The sequence below is a fragment of the Crocodylus siamensis genome, chromosome 3 (assembly GCF_052110815.1).
Source record: "Crocodylus siamensis isolate JL-2025a chromosome 3, ASM5211081v1, whole genome shotgun sequence".
Lineage (NCBI taxonomy): Eukaryota > Metazoa > Chordata > Crocodylia > Crocodylidae > Crocodylus > Crocodylus siamensis.
The window spans coordinates 74,815,863-74,840,876 of record NC_143397.1 but is presented as its reverse complement, the minus strand read 5'-3'; the positions used below and the strand labels follow the sequence as shown (position 1 = coordinate 74,840,876).

The following is a 25,014-nucleotide window of genomic DNA, read 5'->3' as shown; positions in this document are numbered from 1 at the left end:
TCTACAGATGCAGAACATGAGACCTTATAAACCACAACAATCACTTCAAGTTGTATAAATGTTGAACTATATGAAATGAGATAAATTTTTGCAGGTATCATTCAGAAGTAGCTCCACTCAACATCAATAATTTTAGATTATTTCTTTTTTCACTAGAGAACTTTGGACATCCATTGACCAGCCTGAGAAGAGAGGTTGACAAGTGGAATATAAACATATGTCAAAGCCAAATAATTAAAATAAAAACTTAAATATATATATCAAATTTATTTGTTATTTATTAATAGCACCCAACGCTGTCTTATAGTGAAGACATCAATAAAGGTTTTTCATTGTTTTCCTACCAGTGCATTTCCAAATCCAGGTGGACAATCTGGAAACCAGAAAAGTTGCTGTACCACTGACTGTAGGTCACAAGAATGCAGATCTTGTAAATGGATCCAAATATAAGTGAAGTAGTCATTTATGTCCAAAATCTGTAATTAAAAGGAACTTTGGCCATTTTCACTTCCACAGTGTACTTCATTTTACAAAATGTTGTATCAAAAATAACTGCTGTTGAAATGGTAAAGATCACTAACTTAAATGGTCTGCATCACTTTATTAGATACTCCACATGTTTGATTTACAATTTATGACTATAGTGTGTGTGCTGGCTACAACAATGCTACAATGAGAGTGTGTATTTCAGAAACAGTCATGAAATGTAGGGACCTGTTTATACATTTTACAAAATGAACCAACAATACATTAAAACTGCAGCAAAAGTGGATAATGTAAATGGTTAAATTATAAATTCATTTGTTCAAAGGTCCAAATATTTCAATGAAAAAGATATATAAAAATGTAATAAAACATAAATTACATTTAAATGTCTGTACATGATTCATCTTTCAGGAAGGAGCACAAAACCAACATTCTGTACAATACTGCTTATTTTGGTCTTCTAAAATTCAAAGATCCATTATCACTAAAAAAAAAAAAAAAAAAAGGCAGGAAACAAACATGGTTTTACATGCAATCTAGGCACTAATCTCACCAAATCAAGTGAGTTTATAACCCTGCAAAAAACAACACTTTTCCAATGTAGAAATGTGTATCTTGAGCTCTTTTTCTGTACCTGACAACCAACATACAGAGTAAGTTGGATTGTTAAATTAGTGCATGACCAGCTATGTTTCTTCTTTTGGTTAACAAAGTATTACGGCTATTTGCTGCTAAAAATATGCAGTAGAAAGGGAACTTTTCATTCACAAACGGAGTCAACTGATCTCATTGGGAAGTTCCTGCCACAGTCATTCAGTGGGAAAAAGACATTGCCTCTCTCTTTTTTTATGTTATGTTATAATACAAACATGGATCTATATTCTCAATTTGTATCGTTTCAGATTTCTTTTTAAAAAACACAAACAACAATCCTTTGTCCATTATATCAAGGAGATAAATACTATTTGCTAAGCTGTCCATCACATCCAGGGCACTTCCTTCAAGTTCTGATCAATCCTGTGCATTACCGTAGTTTGGTTCCTTTTTTTGTTATTGACTTAAGCATAATTCCCTAAAATTACACTCACATATCATGATATACATGATGTGCAATGCTACTCTGCGATATGTTGCACAGCAACAGTACGTTATAGTAAAGCAGCTTCCCTCAAGAATGGTAGTCAATAAAAAGATTAAAAACAGCAATTCTATACCATGACGTTTGCAAAAATCTGATGGCAATGACGATCAATAAACCTGGTATATCATTACTGCTGCATTTCATACTGGTGGTTTATTTTTTAAGTCAGACCAAAAGTATTGATCTGAAATCAAAAAGACAACAGTCTCCATGCACTGAAGTGATCTGAAACTCTTAGTAATAAGGTCAGTTTCCTTAGGCTTCTGACTGCATCTCTGCTTCGTCCATCTGAAGAGTGTCATTATCTCCCAATAATTCTGTTTCTGGTACAGAACCCTCCTCTTCCTCTTCTTCCTGAACAGGACTTTGGGCTATGTCTTCTGCACCATTATGTGTATCATCTGTGCCCTCTGAAAGCAGAGCAGCCCTATCTGCCACAGATGCATTGGAGGGAGCTGTTGTTACATAGCCTGTACTTGTGGAACCACTCCCACTGTGATGGGAACCTGGCTTTGGAATGATCTGTGGAGGTATCTGCTGTGGAGCCATTTGCATTGGAATCTGGACAGGGTAAAAATTTGGCAAGTAGGCTCCATAGGCTGGCATTGGCTGGTAACCATTTACAGGAATGTAGAGCTGAGGAGGTGGGACCATTGGTCTCATCTGCCCTTTCATTGGTATGAATTGTGGCTGAGGGAAAGCTTGAGTTTTCTGCTTTGGTCCAACATACCTAGCATTGCTGACATTACTAACAGGGCTTGTACTGAGAGAACTTGTTTGAGTAGTGTTGCTTGCCCCAGAGGTTTGGGCTGAGCTGTTGTAATTAGAAAGGTTTCCCCATGTTCTTAGTCTATTGTGTATGTCTTTAAATCTTGGTCTTCTGTTGGGGAATTCATTCCAACATTCTAACATCAAGGTGTATATCCATGTGGGGCAGTCATCAGGACATGGCAAAACCTGCCGATTTCGTATCATCTCAATGACATCCTGATTAGAATAACCACAGTATGGCTGCAGGCCATAGCTGAAAATTTCCCACAGTACAACTCCATAGGACCAGATATCTGAATCAACAGAAAATTTACCATACATGATAGCCTCAGGTGACATCCAACGGATAGGAAGAAGGGAATTTCCCATCAGTTTATAGTAATCAGCAGCATAAACTTCCCTGAAAAGGCCTAAATCTGATATTTTCACATTAAGTTTATCAAACACCAATATATTCCTAGTGGCTAAGTCCTTGTGAACAACATGGTGGCTAGACAGATATTCCATTCCTGCTGCTATCTGAGTTACAATGTGAAAAAAATCTGCTGGCTCCAGAGTTGATTTGACTGTCTTGTCATCATCAGTGCTGCCAACATCAGAATGAGGTGATCTCATAACTAAGAACTCATGAAGATCACTGTGAGAACAATAACTAAAAATCATGCTTATGGGCTGTTCTTTTGTCACTATTCCCAGCAAACAAACAATGTTTGGGTGCTGTAGTCGTGATCTCATCATTGCTTCATGTTTGAATTCTTCCCGAAGAGACAATTCTGCCTTGTCTTTCAGTGTTTTGATGGCAACAACTTGTGTAGGTTCACCGGGTGCTGTTCCAAAGAGATGACCCTTGTAGACTTTTCCAAACCTCTCTTCTCCTAGTTCTTCCATAAACCTCACAGTAGATAGGTTGATCTCCTTAAGTTTCGCCTGAAAGATAGAAAAAGAACAGAAAAATAAAGGTATATCTTAGTGTTTTCTAACACTGCAATTTGCCATTTAAACAAACCCTACAGATTAACCCATAGGATGATGGTTTTGTGAATCTTAAATTTACATACTGTATAGTCAAAGAGATTTTGATTTTATTACCAGGCTTGAAATGGATTACATCTTTCTCAGGAATGCAAATTTGAGATAAGGAGTATTTCAACTAAAAAAAAGACAAAGGTGCTAGTATATTTCTTGCAAGTTAAAAAGATCAATTTTGGGTAAATTGGTCAGTTTTCATAAAACAGGAGAAATGGAAGTGGTTAACAATAAGCCAATCAGACACTGTGTACATTTAAGATACAGGACTACCATTAAATCTCACTCCTTACTACACACTAGCTTATGAAATCAAAGCAGTTTTTAATAAATGAAAATATTTGTTCAGTTGGTAGTAGCCAGAACAGATGTTGCCTGCTGTAGCAAGCTGTGTATTGTCATTGAGAACTAGCATCTAGTGTTAAAAACATTACTTTAGTTTTGAACAGAATTTGAATTTGGAAATATCTTAATTAATCAGAAGATTATTTTCTAGAGGTTAAAGTATAGAGAAAAATTTGATGCCATTTTGATTTTACTGATTGCTGAGGTACAGAGTCTTAGAAGCATACTGTACTTAGACCCTTCTGTAACCTCTTCCCACAAACCAATGGTGGTTTCATATAATTAGAAATGGAGGCACAGTGTTTAGGAAGCAAAAATGTTGTGTGTACTGGTTGCTCTGCTTAAAAACATTTAAATCCAGAAAGCTGTTACAAAGAACAAAAATAAGTGCAAAAGAATAAAGAATCAGTAGGAGCAAGGTCTCCAGTTACTAAGGCAGACATCAAAGCAAGGCATGACTAGTAGGGGTGTGCAAAGCAGGCTGTATTCGATTCAGATATGGCCCGATTCAGGGGGCAGTGATTTGATTAGTTGATTCAGATCACTGTCCCGATCTGATTCCGCTGGATCCAAATCTGAAGATTTGATGCTGATTTGGAGAATCAGTGATTTGGCCATAGACACAGCTTTAGATGTTTTTTCTACATACCTCAAGGTACCAGACGTGGCTTGTAAATGTTGAGAAGGTGGGGTGGATGGAATGTCCCACAGGACTGCGGGTGGGGGGGGGGCCCGGATGCTTGGCAGTGGACCTGTAAGTGGACTGGAAGTACTTCTTGTCCACTTCCGGGACCACCACTGAGCACATGGGGGAACCCCCCATGCCCTCCCGGATCAGCAGTCGGCTATTGGGGGACCCCAGGTGCCCCCCCCAGACTCAGAAGGCACCAGTTGCCAAGCCGGGGGGGGGCAGAGGGAAGCCAGGGGGTACACCGCGGCAGATCCGGAAGTGGGCCAGAGGTGCTTCTGGTCCACTTCTGCATCTGCTGTCAAGAGTGCTGGGAACCCCACCACGCTGCCATGAGATGCTCCATCTGCCCCATCATCTCAGCATTCACGAGCTACCTGGTACCTTGAGGTATGCAGAAAAAACATTTAAAAGCTGTGTCTATGTCTGAATCATCGAATCTCCCTGGATCTCTCTGAATTGATCTGGAGGGTTCCGATTCGATTCAGAGATTAAAAGGTCTCCCAATTCGATTCAGTGATTTGGCCGCTGAATCAGGCCGAATCTCTCCTGAATTGAATCAGCAACCGAAGCTTCACACAGCTCTAATAACTAGTAATGATAATCCAACTCAACATGCCAATTTTGTATTACAAAGTATTCCTTAAGGCTAAAAGCTCTAGATGCAACTAATAATTTTTAGATGCTGCACCACAAATACCCTAAATGGACCTGATTTTTATAAAGTTGGTGATTGGTGCTTTTAGATACCATTTAAACGGCTCTCGAATTGGACATCAAAAAATTGAGGCATTCAAAATCATGACACTTCGGAAAACTTTAGCCAAAGAAAATTCTGCAAAAAAAATACCTGTTTGTGTTGATTAATAAGTGGCATTTCCATGTCCTGGCTAGGAGAGGCCATCAGTTGGCGACGTTGTGGGGTGGCAGCAGATGCCTTTTGTTTGTTTCTACACATACAGACCAAGAAAAAAAGGCAGGCGATAACCAAAGGAATGGCTATGCTGGGAACCAGAATGTAGAGAATCCCCATTTTGCTGCTGTCACGTGGGCCTGGTGAAAGTTTAAATAGTTACTGTTTTCAGGAGATTAAAAATATATATATTCAAAGACAAAATTCAAAATGCTACTCTGACTATTCAGACTAATCTTTAAACCAACCAGAAGCAAAATCACATGATTTTGAATAGAAAATTATGTTCTAAGTAATGGCTTCTAATCCATTAACCACATAGTCATTTTCTTGTAAACACAGAATGAAAATAACACCATGCAGCAAGTTGGTACGAGGATGCATCATGAGGTTATCAGACCTGTTTAGTCTGTGCTGATTGTACTGACTAATGTTTCTCATGTAAAAAAAAATTATAAATTATTCTTGAACCTCCCCCAACACAGAAATCACAGAATATAAATGACAGTGCAACTAAGTAAATTTCCTTAGGGTGTTGAGTACAGTGATTAGTCTTTATCATTACCAAGTAACGCAGTCTTCATCATTACAAGACAGTGAACTTAGTGTGATTAACAGCAGAGGCAAACAAAAGATAGCCCTCCTTATGCAACATTAACCATTAGCGTTTTGGTTGCCATTCCATTAGCATTTTGTCCACTAATTTATCTTCCACTGGCACTATTTCTGAAATGTTCTCTTCACCTCCCAGTCATAGCGATACTGTTTGGACCTACTGTTTTTGAGGCAGTCTTGTGTTGCAGACAAGCAAAAGTGAAGAGTGTCAATTTATTATGAGTTCTCTAAAGCATTTACTAAACAATTGTATGTATATGGCATATGCAGCATGCAGTGATGTGTGTAGAAAGATTTTATGTACTTCTTGGGAATGTCGTGTACAATCTGTGGCCATAGTATTTGCAAGTAGGGCTTTAGTCTTAAACTTAGACAAATTTGTATCACTTTTTATCACATTCTGTTAACCAGATTGTCTTTGCTAATGTTGGTGCAGTGGTAATTCATTAACCTTATTTAGTTTCTTTTTGTATTTAGTTTAGGTGTCTTGTATGTCATATCATTTATATATGCCATATACTCATGCCTTGTATATGGTCTTCAGTTTCATGCTTATTCTTATAGTCAACTATAGTGTTTTATCTCCCTCTACAGGATGTGAGAATTCTTGTTCTCCAAAAATGACTTAGAGAGAAAAGGTATATAATTCTGAATAGTGTTAACAAAACCTGAGTTATACTTTAACAGATATGCAAAACAAACCTAACTATATTAATACCAGACTCTGAGAAGTTAGAAAATTATACTTCGTAATACTACATAGAAAACACATGTAAATATTAATTATTACATGTTTTCCCTACTTTTGCTCTAAAAGTTAAGTAAATAGGCACTGTAGTCTTTCAGGTAACAAACTCTGGTCTTAACACAACTTTAAAAAGCACTGGTGCCATACTAGACCCAATGAAATCCATGGAAGTGTAATTTGCTCTGTGAATTATACTATAACAATATGCAATATTTAAAACTGTAAAAACTGTAGCATGGTACTAGGGGGAAAAAAAAGATAATACATACTACAAGAAGGTACTTCACACAGTTCCATGCGTACGTTTTTATTTTGTGTAAAACACCAGGGACCCTCCAGTTGGCCTCCAGGATTTCGGCAATATGCATGTCCTCCTCCTAGCTCTGGAAACTGTGTACTTGTCAGATCGTGTTTATGAGGATGCTGGGAGTCCCAATATTGACAGTTATGGCCAGATTTAGTAACACCCACAGTCCCTCTATAATCTGCTCCTGAGCCATTGTAGCACTGATGATCTGTAACAACGAATTTCACAAAAAAATTACAAAAAAAAAAAAGTGGAAGCAAATCAGTAAGGTCTTCAAACTATATTCCTTGGATGAGCATGGAACAACCCATTTTAGGATTTAAAATAGTGATAACAGAGATGCCTTGGTCCTTTTAAAACACTGTTTAGGTGGCCACTGACATCTTTAGGTACCTAAACGCTTTTGATATCCAGCCTCAAGTGTGTACGCTTGTGGCTTCAATTAAAATGACTTGGTATAGCTGAATATGACTTGGTGCAAAGCAGGTTGACCCTTCAGAAATACAACAAAGCATAATTCAGAGGGATAAGCTTCCTCTGTTCATCCCAAAGGCCACATTCACACGACTGTGGACATTTGGTTCTCTGGGGACAACTAGCAGTGGGACACCTTTTGCTGCTGCTAGTTGTTTCTGGTACACAGCAGGTTACTCTGGGTGGAGTAGGGGAGGCTGCGGTCAGCACTGTGCTGGCTTCAGCAGCCTTACCTGGGTTTCTCGGGGCCTCCTGGGGCTGCAGTAGTGGCGATCCTGCTGCTCAGAGCCTAGCTGGCAGCCGAAGTGTGGCTCTGGCTGGCCAGGCTCCAGTTTTGAGTGGAGCATGCTGCCCCTGTGTGCACTGCTCTGCTTTTTTTTTTGGCATGCTGCTACCTTGTGGTGCAGACTTTTCTGCGGCACCATATACTGTATAGCCACGCTCGTCTGGACGCAGCAAAACAGATCTGGAAGCCTAGAAATGCCTGTTTAAATAACCACAATATAAACTTCACACATCACCCACTAATGTCTTATTCACTTCCCATCCTTTCAGATGCAGGCCTCACTTTCCTTCCCAGGGGAATCAATATTACTATCTTTTACTATCTTCCTTTTTCCTTTATTTTGTACCTTCTTTTGTTTCAGTTATTTCAGTCTTCTCTTCTTTTTTCTCCCCCTGCCAATTTGTATCTGCTTTATATCTGCTGTTATTTTTACTCAGTCTCTTTTCTTTTTGGTCATATTTCTGCTGCTGTCCTATTCTTGGCTGCATGCTTTCCACATTGTCAAGCTAGAGGTCTAGTTATACACTTTTTTCCTAAGTATTGTAAGTATAGTATAAGGACATGACTATCTTTAGTCTTGTAAGTCTCCTTGTGGTCCTTCTGAAGCACATGCTTTTCTCAGTTGCAGTACACTGACAGTAACATGAAGAAAGTCTGAATTGCACTGTTGCCACTGGTAAATCTGCCCTGTGGGTACAGGTCTTTATTTTCCAGAGCTCTCCTTTCATGCTTAAATTATTTAAAGTTCCCTATCATCCTGTATGTTCTATGATGGGGCAAGCTTGTGCTTTACAGAAGGCATGACATCTCTTTTATGAAAGCACTCAGTATGGCCATAAGTCTTACATATGGTATCACAGGAAGCACCATCTCAAACCAAAATCTTATTAGTGGTAGAAAAACAAAAAAAGAAAAAGATAAAGGAGCTCAAGGCTTGAAACATCAAAGCTTACATCTGTTGAGCCTTTCCACAGGGATCCCAATTCTTATACAGTTGGCACCCTCTATTGTCTCTGGTAGTGGCAGGTCCTCACACTTAGGTAGTTGTAGCTGCATCAAAATACGGGGATTCGACCTTGCGATGTTATACTCCTGCCTACAGAGATCATTTTCCAAAACTTCACATTCATCCCGACACAGCTCCCTTGGTTTAGGGGTCCGAGAGCGCTCATCACACAGTGGAAATACAAAGTGGCAGAACGATGGGATGGCGAACTGTGAGCACTGATCAGATAAATGGGTGGAAGTGCCGATCATGGTAAATGCAGCTGGAAAAAATAAAATTACTGGCTAAGTACTAAAAAAAATGAAAGAAATGAAATGATTTTTACATGAATACAACATCATTTGTCCTGAACGTTCAAAAGCCTCTGCAATAACCCTGAAATATGACATGCAGTATCAGTGAAATGTGGTCACTATGATATGGAGAAGAGAAGCCAGACAGACAACTGAGATGCAGGGAAAAACCCAAAGTTCCACTGTTTCTGTAATGTTCATGCAGAGTTTGTTAGACCCCAATTCTACAGCGTGGTCCAAGAGACCCTAGAGAATGAACTGGTGGTGCTAAATGTATTTGTCTTGGAGAAAAGAAGAACAGAGTCACGCCTGCCAAGACATGAATCTATGGTTCCAAGGCTCCTAGTCATGTCAATCTGAGTTTGGATCACTAAGCTTTCCTCTCTTTAGACTCCTATCAGCAAGTCACATATTGACAAGTAAGAGAAAGGAATCTGTTAATACTTGTGAGACGTTTCTATTAACAGATGCAAGAAGCCAAACAGGAAGCAGTCCTGAGAAGAAATGAATATTGATAATCTCAAAAGACTGAATACATTAAGATGACTGCCATAGTACATCAGGGACATGATCCTCTCCTCAGGCACTATTTATATACATACCACTTATCCGAGAGGTTTTGTGAACTTTTTAAAGATACCCACAGATGCATCATATATCTGAGGGATGAATAAAACTGTAAATGTCAGAATAATCCCTTCCACCAAAAAACCTTTTGAACTAGGGCTACTAGACTGCAAGGAAGTCAGCAGTTAAGTTATTCAATACTCCATCTCTTTTGATAGGCTTACCATAAAATCATAGAAAGTTAGGGTTGGAAGGGACCTCAGGCTGTTACCTAGTCTAACCGCCTGCTCAGAGTGGGACCATCCCCAACTACATCATCCCAGCCAAAGCTTTCTCCAGCTGGGTCTTGGAAACCTCCAAGGACAGAGCTTCCACAACCTCTCTGGGTAACCTGTTCCAGTCCTTCACCACCCTCCTAGTGTGAAAGTTTTTTCCTAATATCCAACCTAAACCTCCCTTGCTGCAACTTGAGACCATTCCTCCTTGTTCTGTCATCTGCCACCATTGAGAACAGTTGAGCTCCATCCTCTTTGGATCCCTCCTTCAGGTAGGCTGCTATTAAATCCCCTCTCAGTCTTCTCTTCTCCAAATTAAATAAACCCAGTTCCCTTAGTCTCTCCTTGTAAGTCATGTCCCCCAGCCCCCTCACCATTTTTGATGCCCTCCGCTGGAGTCTCTTCAATTTGTCCACATCCTTTGTGTGTGCATGGGGGGAGGGGAGGGGCAAAACTAGACACAGTACTCCAGATGTGGTCTCACATGTGCTGAATAGAGGGGAATAATCATTTCCTTTGACTTACTGGCAACACACGTACCAATGCAGCCCAGTATGCCACTAGCCTTCTTGGCAATGAGGGCACAATGTTGGCTTATATTCAGCTTATTGCCCACTGTAACACCCAGGTCCTTTTCTTCAGAGCTGCTGCCCAGCCAGTCAGCCCTCAGCCTGTACTGATGCATGGGATTGTTCTGGCCTAAGTGCGGGACTTTGCACTTGTCCTTATTGAAACTCATGAGATTTTTTTTGGCCCAATCCTGCAATTTGCCTAGGTGTCTCTGAATCCTTGCCCTATCATCCAGCATATCTACTACTTCCCCCAACTTGGTGTCATCTGCAAACTTGCTGAGGGTGCACTCCATCCCATCTTCCTAGTTGCTGATGAAGACATTGAACAAAACCAGCCCCAGGACAGACCCCTGGGGCACTCCACTTGATACCAGCTGCCACATAGACATCGAGTCATTGATTATTTCACTCTGCACCCAATGCTCCAGCCACTTTTCTATCCACCTTACAGTCCACTCATCTAGCCCATACTTCCTTAGCTTCCCTGCAAGAATGTTGTGGGATACTGTATCAAAAGCCTTGCTAAAATCAAGGTACACCACATCCATTGGTCTCCCTGCATCTACAGAGTCAGTCTCATCATAGAAGGCAATTAGATTGGTCAGTCATAATTTGCCCTTGGTGAATCCATGCTAACTGTTCTTAATCACCTTTTTCTCCTCCAAGTGCTTAGAAATGGATTGTTTGGGGATCTGCTCCATGATTTTTCCAGGGGCTAAAGTGAAGCTGACTGGTCTGCAATTCCCTGGATCCTCCTTCTTCCCTTTCTTAAATATGGACACTGTGTTTGCCCTTTCCCAATCATCCAGGACCTATCCTGATCATCATGAGTTTTCAAAGATGATAGCCAATGGTTCTGCAATCACATCAGCCAACTCCCTCAGCACCCTGGGTGCATCCCAACCATCCCCATGGACTTGTCCATGTCCAGCTTTTGTAATTAGTTCCTAACCTGTTCTTTCACCACTGAGGGCTGCTCACCTCCTCCCCAAGCTGAGCTGCCCGGTGCAGTAGTCTGGGAGCTGACTTTGCCTGTGAAGGCTGAGGCAAAATAGGCATTGAGAACTTCAGCCTTTTCTGCATCCTCTGTTACAGGGTTGCCTCCCCCATTCAGTCAGGGACCCACACTTTCCCTGAGCCTCCTCTTGCTACCAACGTATTTGTAGAAACCCTTCTTGTTACCCTTCACACCCCTTGCTAGCTGCAACTCCAGTTGTGCTTTGGGCTTCCTGACTTCATCCCTGCATGCCTGAGCAATGCTCTTATATTCTTCCCTAGTCATCTGTCCAAGTTTCCACTTCTTATAAGCTTCTTTTTTGTGATTTAGTTTAATGAAGAGTTCCCTGTGAAGCCAAGCTGGTCTGCCATACTTGTTAGTCTTACTGCACATCAGGATGGTTTGTTCCTGCACTCTCAGTAAGGCTTGTTTGAAGTACAGCCAGCTCTCCTGGACTCCTCTCCCCCTTAGACTGGCTTCCCAGGGGATCCTGCCTATGAGTTCCCTGAGTGAATCAAAGTCTGTTTTTCTGAAGTCCAGGGTCCTTACTCTGCTGTTCTCCATCCTTCCTTTCTTCAGGATCCTGAACTCAATCATCTCATGGTCACTGCTGCCCAAGTTGCCATCTACTACTACATTCCCTACCAATTCATCCCTGTTTGTGAGAAGCAGGTCAAGCAGAGCATAGGCCCTAGTTGGCCACTCCAGCACTTGCACCCCAAAGTTGTCCCCAGTATTCTCCAAAAACTTCCTGGATTGCCTGTGCACTACTGTATTGCACTCCCAGCAGATGTCAGAATAACTGAAGTCCCCCACGAGAACCAGGGCCTATGATCGGGAAACTTCCACTACCTGTTTGAAGGAAGCCTCATTTACCACTTCTTCCTGGTCTGGTGATCTATAGCAGACCCCACCATGGCATCACCCTTATTGCTTTCCCTTGTGACCCTAAGCCACAGACTCTCAGCAGGCCTATCTCCAGTCCCTCTCTTCAACTTCAGCTACCAACCTCCTACTACCCACACCAAATGTATCATCAATCTCTTCCTGAATAGCCAGAATGCTACTTCTTCAACTCTAACCCTGTTTACTTCTTGGATATCTTTGCCCTTTGATATATGAACATGTTGTTGCATCAATTCCATCATGAATAGTGGTGTGGATGAGTTTGCACTGGTGTGTGCACAGTAAAGCAGGCTAATAGACCGCATATGGGAACTGTGAGATGCACTTAGCTGTAATGATTAGAAAGAAGGGTAAACGTGAATATGCGTGTGTTCATGGGCAGCATTTTATTCACATTGATGGGAGGCATAGACAGAACAGGATTATGTGGCAAGAGCATGGGACTAAAGTGGTCCATGCAGATGTGCAAGAACACTGGGGATGCTGCCTGAGTGCACTGTGGGAACCATCCAGGCCTAAATGACTTAGCAGAGAGACAGTGGGAGCAATGTCACAGATACCCAGCTTCTCTGCATCCCTACTAAATGCCTATGTTCCCCAAGACCCAATCAACAATTAATGTTTCCTAAACCTCATTCAGTTTTCTTTCTAGCCTGCTTCTCCTGTTTACTAAGGCATGGGCTTTGCACCATCAGAAACAGGCAGAGATGAATGAAAGATTTTCATCAGAAACTGAAGTAGCTGAGGGCACTGGGATACAAAGACACATGACACTGGAGGTTTAAGAAAAACATCATCTATCCTCAGAGTCAACCTAAAATGACAAGAGCTGGCAACACTGAAGTAACTGAAGAAATTCCAAAAATGTAAAATTGTTAGCATAGAAGGCAAAGTTTGCTCTTGAATCCTGAATATAAATTCCCTGTAGATATGGTGCTGTCTGTACTGCTTTTGACTATGATCTAAATTTGGACAGTAGGTGTCACTATTACCCACTCACACAGAGTCACCTTCTCAGTATGTTGTACACTTCCCAATATAAATGATGATTTTTCTTAAAACAGTTTTTTATTTGGTAGGCAAACTACATTGGTCCCCCAAAATTTTACATATTTATACAAAGATTTTCCAAATATGCTGACACCTCAATGACTTTCCAGGCACACTGAAATGTTCTGTTTAAGAATCTTCAAAACAACTGAGCACATTGTAAAATCTAGAGTCATGATTTTGTTAGGCATATTTGGTAATCATCTCTTAGATTCACATGATTTTAAACTGCACTTTAGTTATGCCTTGCAATCTACATATGCAATCTTCTTTGGGAATCCCTTGTAGTCCAGGATGATTGTCTTTCATGACTATAAAGGCCTTGGTTTTGAAACATCTGCTTAGATCAGGGGTGTCCAACCTTTTGAATGTAGGGCTGGATCATCAATTTTTTATCACCCAGTGCACCGGTGAGCCTTATTCAAAGGCCTCACAGGAAGCGGTATCACATCAGGAAGTGATGTCACGTGACCTTTGACACCAATGAAGTTGCAGAAAGTGACAATGAAATAGGTCTGGAAATGTGGTTTAAAATCCAAAATAAAAACAATATAAAAGCAGCAATGAAATAATACCAAACACTTGACTAAAATAAACACTTTCACTTCTACTCACTTCTCAATGAATAAAAGAAGCATAATGCAAGTCGACAGATCAAATGTGGAAAAGATATCAGCCAGAATGGAAACTAATCAAAGTAACAAAATATGGGCATTTTTGAGCAAAATCTTCAAGAAGATTTACTTTTACTGAATTAATAACTTGTTAGTAACACATCTTTAACAAGTAGTAACAAGTTGAACCCCTAACCCCCCACAAAGAGAAACAGAAGCAAACACAATCCAAACACTGGATAGTATTTTTACAAAGATTTTTACCTGCTCCAAATTTACGTTGGAGCCCAGATCATTAATGCTCTATTCTTAAGCATATTGTCCAGTCTTTAACAAGCATACAGCACAGTTTCAGGGGGCTCAGCCGCAGCTTTCCCTCCCTGGTGCAGCCCAGCCAGCCCACCCCGTCCCTTATCAAGTGGTGGCTTCCCCATGTGCTGCTGCACTTTCCCCCTACCTGCGCTACCTGTTTCCAAAAGGCAGGAGGCTCCACCGCCGCTTCTGCTGGCCAGTGCCATCCTGTCCTGTCCCAAGTGGCACACGGCTCTGCCGCCACTTCTGCTGGCTGATGCAGACCTGGCCTGGCTCCTCCCATCCCCAGCAGCACATGGGAAGCCAGCTTCAACTGCATGCCACTTTACCTGGCTGGTGCTGACCCGGCTGGATCTGTGCCATCCAGAGCAGCATGAGGCTGAAGCCGGCTTCCCACAAGCTGCTGGGGATGGGAGGAGCCCAGCCAGGTCTGCACAGGCCAGCAGAAGCAGTGGCAGAACTGTGTGCCACTTAGGATGGGACAAGCCCGGCTGGAGCAACAGGGGCTCAGCTGCATTTTCCCCGTACCTGCGCCGGTCAGCCCCGAGCATCACATGGCTCCGCTGCCACTTCTACTGACTGATGCCGACATGGCCGGCCCCCTCCCATCCGCAGCAGCACGTGGGAATCTGGCTTCAGCTGCATGCTGCTCCGGATGGGGCAGACCCACCTAGGTCAGCACCAGCTAGCAGAGGTGACGGCGAAGCCGTGTGCTGCTCAGGACTGACCAGCACAGGTAAGGGAAAAATGCAGCTGAGCCCCTGCTGCTCTGGCTGGGCTCATCCTGTCCTGAGCGGCACACGGCTACTCCTCTTCCCACACGCACCACGTTGGCAACATCAAGCTGACACCATGCATGTGGGAACCTTGTCTCTTCCCAGCCCTTCAGCAGCCATTAGGTTTACTTTCGGTTCCGGTCGCAGCACCTTGGGCCTCAAAAAATGGCGGCCCATGGGCTGTATGTTGGACAAGCCTGGCTTAGATGCACCCCTGCACATGCACAAAGCTCCACGGTGGGCAGTGAAGTTTTATGCCCAGGGATAATGGTTGGACATGTCTCTTGGCAGGATCACAGCATCAGTCATGTATTGAGCCTACCACTAAAGAGAACTCCCATCAGTAACCTACCTCAACTTCAAGCCTCCATAACCAAACCTAAATTCCTCAACCAACAGTATTACTGAACCAACAGGCTGAAGATCATGTTTGTCCATGCCCTACATATTTGAAAATAAATTTCTTTTGATCAAAAAATAGTTATGTTCTCTGGAAGCCCTCATTGTAGCAAGCACTTTTGTCTTTTTCTTCATAGATTATTCAAGAGTTTGGATTCTAGGGGTTTTTTTAATTGCATACTTTTTGAAATAGCTAAAAAAGTCAGTATTTAAGTGCTGGCAAGGAAGATGACATTGAATGACAAATAGGTATGCACTGCTCACTGGTAAAAAGGACAGAGGGGAGTAGAGTAACAGTAGATGGTGGGAAAGCAAAAAGCATCCTACTAGCAGGTGAGCTTGAGTCAAACCCTGAACAACAGAGAAAATAAGGATTTTCAAAGTTTGGACCTAAATTTTGTGTTCTGGCACTATCTCTAGTTACTAGAAATTTTGGTTTTAATGAGTAGGAAACAAAGTCAAACTTCTGTTTTGGTGGGTGGGGGGTGGAACCTATTTGAATGGATGTGAACAAATGGTGAGCTAACTGGCAGCAGGGTTCCATCCATTTTGTTCTCTGCTCCAAGAAGTCCGCTAACCGTTCTATCGAGGTGCATTAGAAACACTGTTATTAATGTCACAGATCACTCTGATGTGGCCCAGAAATTATATGTTGAACTACTATGCATTAGAAGTCATTAATGCTTCAGAGTGGGTAGATCTACATGTTCATTAATGAGCTTTTGCTACTGCACATTAAAGTTAGTACCTCTAACTACTAAATGTGCATTAGGCTGCCCTAATGCACAGCAGCAAAAGCACGCACTTTTTTTAGTGACACTTAATGTGCAGTAGCCTAATTTTACTGTGCCTTAGTGTATTAGCACCTTTTTTGCCATGGCACTCTAATGCACAGTAAAATACTCTACTGCACACTGAAGTGCAAGTATAGACATGCCCAGTGTGTATCAAAATAGTATTCAGAGACAAAAATCAACAGGGACAGGGTATAGGAAGGCCAAAACTTACATTATATAAATTAATTATATTAGAACTCTGCTGGGATGGAGCAGAGGAGGAAGCATAAGGAAAAAACTACCATATTTGTTTCAAGAAAGCCAAAACACAACCATTTTTCATTTCTATAGAATGTACCTGATGTTTTAAAATTTGCTTCTCTTTGAATCAGTAATGTAAAAGGCTCTAATATAAATGTCAAGCTGTTAAAAAGTCAAGCCTTTGACATATCACTTAGGCTGAAATGTTTTTAAAACAAGAGGAGATTTTTGCCAACCTCTTGGAGGGCAAGGTTTTCTGAACACAAGAGAGGGAAAAGGGGTTGCTTATTCAAACCTTAAAATAAGGATATCATGATTATAAAATTAACAGTGTTTGCACTTGTCTTGGATGCTTGAACAAATACTTTTTGTCCTACTACAGAGGTGTATGATCCTACCAGTAATTCGGTTTTCAATTTCTCCTTGCATCTGGAGAGAGTCAACATAAATGGTCCTGTTTCCAATGATTCGTGCACATGCAATTCCTCTGTAAGGCTGACAGAACCCATCTTCCTGGTAATCTTCCCTGCAAAAGACAAATTTGGATTGCATAAGTGCATCTACAGATGTCTCGCTGTCCCCAAAGAATTTTTAAGAATTTTATTCTTATAAAAAGATTGTAAATCTGGAATTCTTCAGTTCTGCAGGTGCTGCTTTCTCCCTCCAATTCCCTTTATACCAGTCCAGCAGTATTTATGGAGGTACCACTGCAAGCCTCTAAATCAAGAAAGGAACAAAGTAAGAACCAAGAATACTCAATACAATTATATGCTAATGATAATGTTATTTGACAGAGGAATCTATTAGAAAGCTGCTAGACTGAGATAGTAACATAGGTTGCATTACATATCCTCATACAGTCCTGGCATATAACTGAATTAAATGAAAGCAGACAAACAGTTGGTTCTCTTCTCCCACTCCTTTCAACCATTCTTCAATTCCTGCAGCAAACAGAGAAATAGGACTTGCCAAGCTTTAATTAACATACAACATAATTCTGAACTAAAGCATGCATGCAGCCAGGAAAGCAGCCTGACAACCTGGAAAGCAGTGCCCAGCTGATAAGGGGCAGGGGAAGAGGTGTGTGGGGAGGGGCAGATTGAGGTCCCCACAATGAGGGCGGGAATGGGAGAGGGGCTGGAGCAGGGGCATGGGACGAAGGTGCACATGGCTCGTTCCAGAGGCACAGGGGGTGGAGAAGGGGAGCGGCTCCTGAGGCTGCATGTAACCCTGGAGGAGGCATGGGGGTATGTGCCCTCTGGATGTGAGCACAGGGTAAGGGTGGACTGGCGGCAGTGCTGGGCTCTTCCTGGAGAGGGGTGCTGGGTTGGGGTTGCACTTGGGGCAGGCAAGGTGGGGCGGCTGGCAGCAGTGTGGGGAGGGGAAGCTATGGGGGGGTCTCAGCCATCCTAAAATTCACAGTAGCTCCCCCCATAACCTCTCTCCCAGCACCACCGCTCCCTGCCCCGCCCCTGCCCACAGCCCTGGCCCAGCCTCTCCCTCCCTGCTGGGAAGAGGCTGGCACTGCTCCTGGCTCCAAGCAGGCAGCCTGCTCTTGCCCCACACACAGCTCTGTGGGGCTCATGCCTTTAATGCCTCCCCCAGACCAGCTGCTCGTGGCTCCATCCCATGCCCCGCCCTGCCCCAGTTGGGCAGTGCCTAGCCCTGCCCCAGCTCCATTCCCTACTGTGGGGGCTTTGACTGTGCCCCCACGCCCCTTCCTCCTCACAGATTTACCAGCCTGATGCTGCTCTCCAAGTTGCTAGGCTGCATATTGGCAATCTGCTCGGGATCAGCTGACATGGCTCATTAATAATCAGTCATCGGTATCAACCCAAAACATCTTTGTTGTTGTACTCCTACCCACAATATAAATGTTAGATGTTAATAAAGTAATCTTTTATGTACAAATATAGCATTAAGATTGACTTCAGCAGAGGCATTTCACTGTGCTCCAATACAAAACAATGTCAAGGTAGAGCCTGATGCTTTCAGGACAAGCTAACTGTCACAATGAACTATTTTAAGCTGCAGACTCATTATTATAATAAAACCTCTTATTTTGTAACAATTCCCAAATATGCTGAGTCTGAAACATCAACGTGTTGCACTTGCACAGTTAACAAGTCCAGAGAACCTCAATGGGAAGTCAACTATCTTCGTAATTAGCTGAATGAATATGAAACCCCCATCTGACCTTTCTCACAGGCAGAGTTCAAACACCTACCCTGGGGGAAATAAGTCAGTGATGAGATCTAAATGTAACCATACTTGACATTCCTTCTATACCTCTGTGTGGAAGATACCTTGATAAGAACAGGAACCTTGCCAGTATAAAGAATCTGCAAGAATAAGTCATCTAAACAACGATGTTTTGGTGACAAAAGTAGTATGATCAGTTATTCAGTGTCAGTATATTTATTTCTGTCATGAACTTTTAAGGACAGGTCAGATACTATGTATATATACACATGTATGTTAATACAGATTTCCCCTGTGGAGTGTAATAGTCAACTGCTGATTAAACTAAACTGGATAGGGCCATTACCATGGATGCAAGCAAAAGTAAACAGTAATTTGATGTCAGAAGTTCTGACAGAAGCAGGCCTCTTGTTAAAATACATTTGGCATGTACCCTGTGTATCTGTCTAGCATACCTCAGGCAAAGCATTAAACGGAGTCTGGCTACCATTAATGACCTAGAGAACTAAGCTAGATTTAACCCTTTTAACAAAGACAGTCATTTTCAACAAAGCTGTAGCACTCCTAGGCTTCATTCTCCAGTCAAACAGTTCTCTGGAGTCATAGGAAGCTTTTGATTCATGTCCCAAACCAGATGTCAGTAACTTAATTTATGATCAGAGCCGGAGTTAGAGCTGCTATGGCTGAAAATAAGCAGAAATTAAGACTTTTCAATTTCCTGTTTTTTTAGATGTAAAGACTCTTCTGCTCAAGAACATTGTTAGGAGCAGAACTTGACTCCAGGGCCAGGTACAGACATTACACTTTTACTGGTAGTGACTGGAAACAAGTCTGTACTCATAACAGAACAGAAGTTCGGTACAGACTGGTTTAAAAATGGTGGAACCTGGTTTAATACTTGCCCCCACCCACACACACACACACACACCAAGGGGCAAATATATGTTCGGTTTGCTACCAGTCTAAACTATGCCACTTACAGGAAACCATGCAACTTCATGCAATTCTGTCTTGGGCTTTTTGAATGTGTGTACCTAGCCCAGGAGAACAGTCCACAAGAGCTCACTTTATCCCACCTGCTAATATCTTAACCATGAACTCCAAAGAAAAGAAGCATTTTGTTTTTGTCCTTTAATAGCCTTTTAACAACAGATATTTAACAACACTATCACATTACTTCTCCTCCTACCTTTTTCTTCTTTTTTTAACAGGGGTGTATTAGGAATATCAACTGTTGTGAATTCCATACCCCTCCTCAACTCTCGCTGGGAGACTCTTTGAAACACCAGATACCTGCAAACAGCACAGAATGCCATTTCCTCGACCTCTCCCCCAATAACAACTTTTCTCCCAAGTTTTCATCAAGTTTGTGAGTAAAGCAGCTTTAGAGAAGCAGTATGACTAAACTTGTCCACTTCTCTTAATGCTCCAATTTCAGTTTCTGTGATGTCATATCCCAACTAGTTTTCCAGCAAATAAGAGGAGTATATTTGTAAGGAACAAAAGGCTGTCCCTAAGCTAGCAAGCAAGAAATACTGAGGAGAGAGGAGTGGCTTAGATTATAACCATAAAAGAGCATCAACTGAGCTGGCTTGGGCACCTATTTCTTGCAAAAAAGTGATGCTTTTCATTCCAATAGCCAGCAATAGATGTGGAAAATCACAGTTCAAATCCTTCCCTCTTATTTGGAGCAGGAAACTGAACTCAGGAGCATGGCTTAACCCTTGGGATATTAAGTATGTTGGCATGGGAGTTTCTCAACACCTCCTGCTGAAGGTGTTTCATGTTGCAAAACTATTTTAAATTTTTTATTGGGCCAAAGAGAGAAGGGGAAAAAGTAAGAGACCGACTCAATAGATCAGTGGCTAAAGACTTTGCCTGGAATATGAAAATGGTAGGTTTCTGTTCTTGCTGCAATTAATAGTTCATTTAAGCTTCAGCAAGAGAAATGGACAGAACCTCACCCCAAAAGAATGAACAACCTTATAGTTGAGCATTTCACTAGTAGATGGGAGACCCAAGATCAAATCTCTGCTCCAAATCAGGCCAGTGGCATAACTAGGGTGAGGAAACCACCCTGGGCACCAACTTGGGAAAGGAGGTGAAATGGCTCCCCCTGGCAGCTATGCAATGACACTAGTGATGCAGTGGCAACTGGAAGTCACCATGGCCCCTGTTCCTTGAGCACCGTGCTGCATTGCTACATGGATGAATCAGGAAGAAAATAGACCCGAACTGGAATTATGTACATCCAAATGAGTGCTCTCATCACAAGGAGAGGCTACGGGACCTGAACCTGTTCAGCCTCCACAAGAGAAGGCTGAGGGGGGATCTAGTGGCCTGTTACAAACTAGTCAGAGGGGACCAGCAGGCACTGGGGAAGTCCCTGTTCCCTTGAGCACTACCAGGAGTGACCAGGAATAACTGTCACAAGCTGGCAGAGGGTAGATTTAAGCTAGATATCAGGAGGCGCTACTTCACGGTCAGGGCGGCTAGGATCTGGAACCAACTTCCAAGAGAAGTGGTGCTGGCTCCTACCCTGGGGGTCTTTAAGAGGAGGCTGGATGTACACCTTGCTGGGGTCGTTTGACCCCAGTACTCTTTCTTGCCATGGCAGGGGGTCGGACTCGATGATCTGCTTAGGTCCCTTCCAACCCTAGAAACTATGAAACTATCACAAAGGAAGGAGCATAAGGGAGGTAGTGGGGAACCAACTCTTACTTTTTCATGTGGAGTTAGGCATGCCCAGAACACACATGCTAGGCTTAGTAGGCTAGAAAGGAGGGAAGATGCCTGCTGAGACAGGTGTGAAAAAGGCACTGATCATCTCAGGCCTGTCAAGATGCAGCAGGAATTTAGATATCAGCTATGAGCTTAAGTTCTCTTTCTGAATCTATCCCATCTCCATTAGAATGTAGGATATCCCAATGATAGTTTAGTAGCATTTCAGGCCATAAACATATTACATGGAAAACAGAAATGTCAAAAGAGGTCTTTTTATAGACTTGCTGTACAGAACCAAAATTGTCATCCATTACTGAAGTTTCATTTTGTGACATTTATTATTTCTTTCCTATATAAATGTCAGTGACAAAACATTAACACTATTTGGAGTAATAAAACACAGCATTATATAGGAAACAGGACTGGAAGGAGCTTCCTTTGCCATAGCACACAGTCCTCTGCATTCATAGGCAATTATTAATTGAAGGAATTATCTATATCCCCAACATAGCTACTTCAAAACCTCATCCACAACTACAAGTAATGAAAATCAAAGCACTAAACATTATATGCAAATATTCATCTCACTTCAATTAGGTATCTGGAATAATGATTTTAAAATATCTATAAGTATTGTAGGCTATGACACTATTGATCAAAAATATTCCTTTTATATGTGTGTGTATGTATACACAGACAGAAAGAAAGAAAGAAAGAGGAAAATAATAATTAAATACTACTTTAATATTACATGTGAAATAATGACAGCTGGATAAAAACTTCAAAGAAATGACCTTCAAAGCAAAGAGGCTTTTCTATGGAGAAGTTGAAATATTGAAAAGAATCCATATTGACAAAATGTAACATATAACAGAGTCTATTGTATGCATCTGTCTCAGATGAACAAGCTGGAGGGCATATTAGAAAACAATGTTTTAACATATGAAGAGTGACTCATGGAAACTTCATTCTATATTAAAATCCTTTCCTGGAGGTACATGAGAATAGAGAAGTCAAATTGGAGTCTGCAGTAGGTACTTACTTAGTGTCCCTGACAATAAAAAATGATCTGACCTAGTGGCTTTTGTTGAAAAATTCAGAATATTTCTGCTTTAAATCTGGATGTTAAATACGACATCTCATATGTTACAACAGGGGAAAGGAACACACAGGTTTTACACAGATGGTGCACAGAAACATAAAGGCTTAGCAAGTGTTTAAGGATTTGACACAAGTTCATTCAGTCTACTTGGAAGTAGAGGGAGGAGGGACTTTGTATTTATTTGCTAACCATAATGTTTCTTTCTGTATAGCACAAACTCAAGATAGAACACAAGGAAAACTTACTTTAAGTTTAAACCTCTCTCTTGGTTAAGGTACAAATACATGTCTCTTTTCTGCAAAATTGTCACAAATTCTCTCACTGAAAATTGTTAGGCAAGGAAAACAAAGAATGTGAATTGTTATTCACATGGTGCTAAGCAGTACCTTTGTTTATAAACTGCTATAAGTCAATTAAATACAGATTATAAGGAATTCATATCTGAATTTAAATCAAAAGATGCCCATTAAAATAAAGTGCAATATAGATTCAAATTAAAATATAAGTGGGGTTTAGTATCATTAATTCATTTCCCGATAACAGTTGAGAGATTGAAAAAATTAGTAATTAAGAGCTCCATCCTGCCAGAAAAATGAACTGGAATTAAGGGAACAGAGTAACTAAGTTTCATTTCAGAAAAAAATACCTCTTAAGAATATAGTTAAGATTTCATGCCTGCTCAAGAAAGCACTGGTACTTATGATCAAATCCTTTCCTGAATCATAGTTTAAGAGATTACAGCAATATGAATTTTTAGAATTTTCTGATGTTTTCGTCATTTTACAGAAGAAAAGTGAAACTGTAAATGTCTTTGGTTTCCAGGCTTGTTAAATTTGACCCAAACAGAAATCTGATATTTTCCATGCAACATCTCTGTTGATCACAGTGCACTTACAATTTGGCACCCAAATATTAAGATGACCTGCAGTCTAGGGATCGAGATTGATGGTTATATTTAATATATTTCAGAAAAATTAAACTTTAAAAAATAATATAGTTATCTTTTTACTGTACTATACAGAATAAAAACAAAGGGATTATTTGAAGTAGATTCCTTTTGTAATGTGACAATCATCTACTTAAATACACTCACAGGTCTATAGTAGCAGGAATTGCTACTGATCTTCCAGCATCTGAAAAAAATTAAAGCAGTTTATAGTATGTAATAGATAATTGATACATTAGTTGAAAGATTCCATAGACATTTCCATAAGGGAACTATAAATGCTGTCAAAATTGCCCATACTTATATCCACAAAAGATTTGTCTACCTGTGCTTCAGGCACTCTTCCTACACTACTGGCCTCAGATACGAAATACAATTTAATTACTGGTTATTAAAGGTGGGAAGAGGGGATTATTTAAGTTGTCTGGGGCTACTGGGAATAGACTTGTAAAGTAGGTGTAGATAGATTCTGAAAAGACTGGAATTAGAGGCTGGGAAAACGGTCAGAAGTCGGTGATCATGTTTGATATGGGCAGAGAGGTAAGAGAATTTTTCCCTTGAGGGAAACTCCTAAGACTTCTGATAGGAATACAGTGGAGGGAACATGTCTGGGGAATTCTTAGGACAGAAGCTACAAAGACAAGGGTATTTAAAAGTCAAGCCAGCTGGATCAGAGAGATAAGGCTATTGCAGTCTCTAAGCCCAGAATGTAGCTATCTGATAGAGAGGAAGCATTCAAATTAAATGATCTGCAATACAGAGAATTAAAGGAATAAAAGAAATATGTTTAGTTAAAAGAAAGCAAATCACACTAATGTGGGACTACATTTTCAGAACAGTGTTCAGGAGGGGGACCATTAAGGGCTAAAGAATTTCTAAATTTTAAATAAATATACAAAACTGGTTTGTTTAAACTGCATTTCAAACCAAGACATCTTATAATCTACTACTGCAGCTCTGGTTATATGTTCCACCTACTCCTAAAAATATTGTCAAGTCATTCATAATATGTAATGCTAACTCCAGGGAAGCTAGCTGGGCTCATAAGAAGGTCACTTTTCCAATCCCAGACTGAGTATGTTTCCTTTAACATCTACTTCTTCCCCTAAAAACAGCAAGTAACATGGAAGAGAGTCTAGAGAGAACAAAAACCTAAATGTTACCTTCCTAAAACCCTCATTTGTGTGAAAATTTGTAATGCCAACATTTTAGAGAACGTGTGGTAGGTTTATTCAGAAAATATTCTTATGGTGAAACAGACTATGGTGAAACTAATCTGAATAATATGCAATAGGGAAACTTTATTTCAGAATATTTTTTGGCTGTGCACTTGAAAGGGAAATCTGTAACTTTAATTCTGAAGAAAACCATATGATTTTTATTCTAGTTCTTCTGAGAGTGTTAAATCGGATTAACACTTGTAATGAGAACTATAG

At 41.1% G+C, this 25,014-nt stretch overlaps 1 protein-coding gene across 2 annotated transcripts in view; it reads right to left on the bottom strand.

Moving 5' to 3' along the window:
• Positions 1-581: 581 nt before the first annotated feature.
• The window catches only part of ROR2 (ROR family WNT receptor 2), a 263,938-nt gene continuing 239,505 nt past the window's right edge, over positions 582-25,014 (bottom strand). For both annotated transcript variants that reach the window (XM_090038518.1, XM_090038519.1), the window contains exons 5-9: positions 17,003-17,130; positions 8,754-9,068; positions 7,003-7,248; positions 5,308-5,510; positions 582-3,325 (exon numbers count right to left, since the gene is read on the bottom strand). In XM_090038518.1, the coding sequence (XP_089894644.1) occupies positions 1,883-3,325; positions 5,308-5,510; positions 7,003-7,248; positions 8,754-9,068; positions 17,003-17,130 (2,335 nt within the window). In that variant the 3' untranslated portion in view covers positions 582-1,882. The remainder of the gene's footprint in view (positions 3,326-5,307; positions 5,511-7,002; positions 7,249-8,753; positions 9,069-17,002; positions 17,131-25,014) is intronic.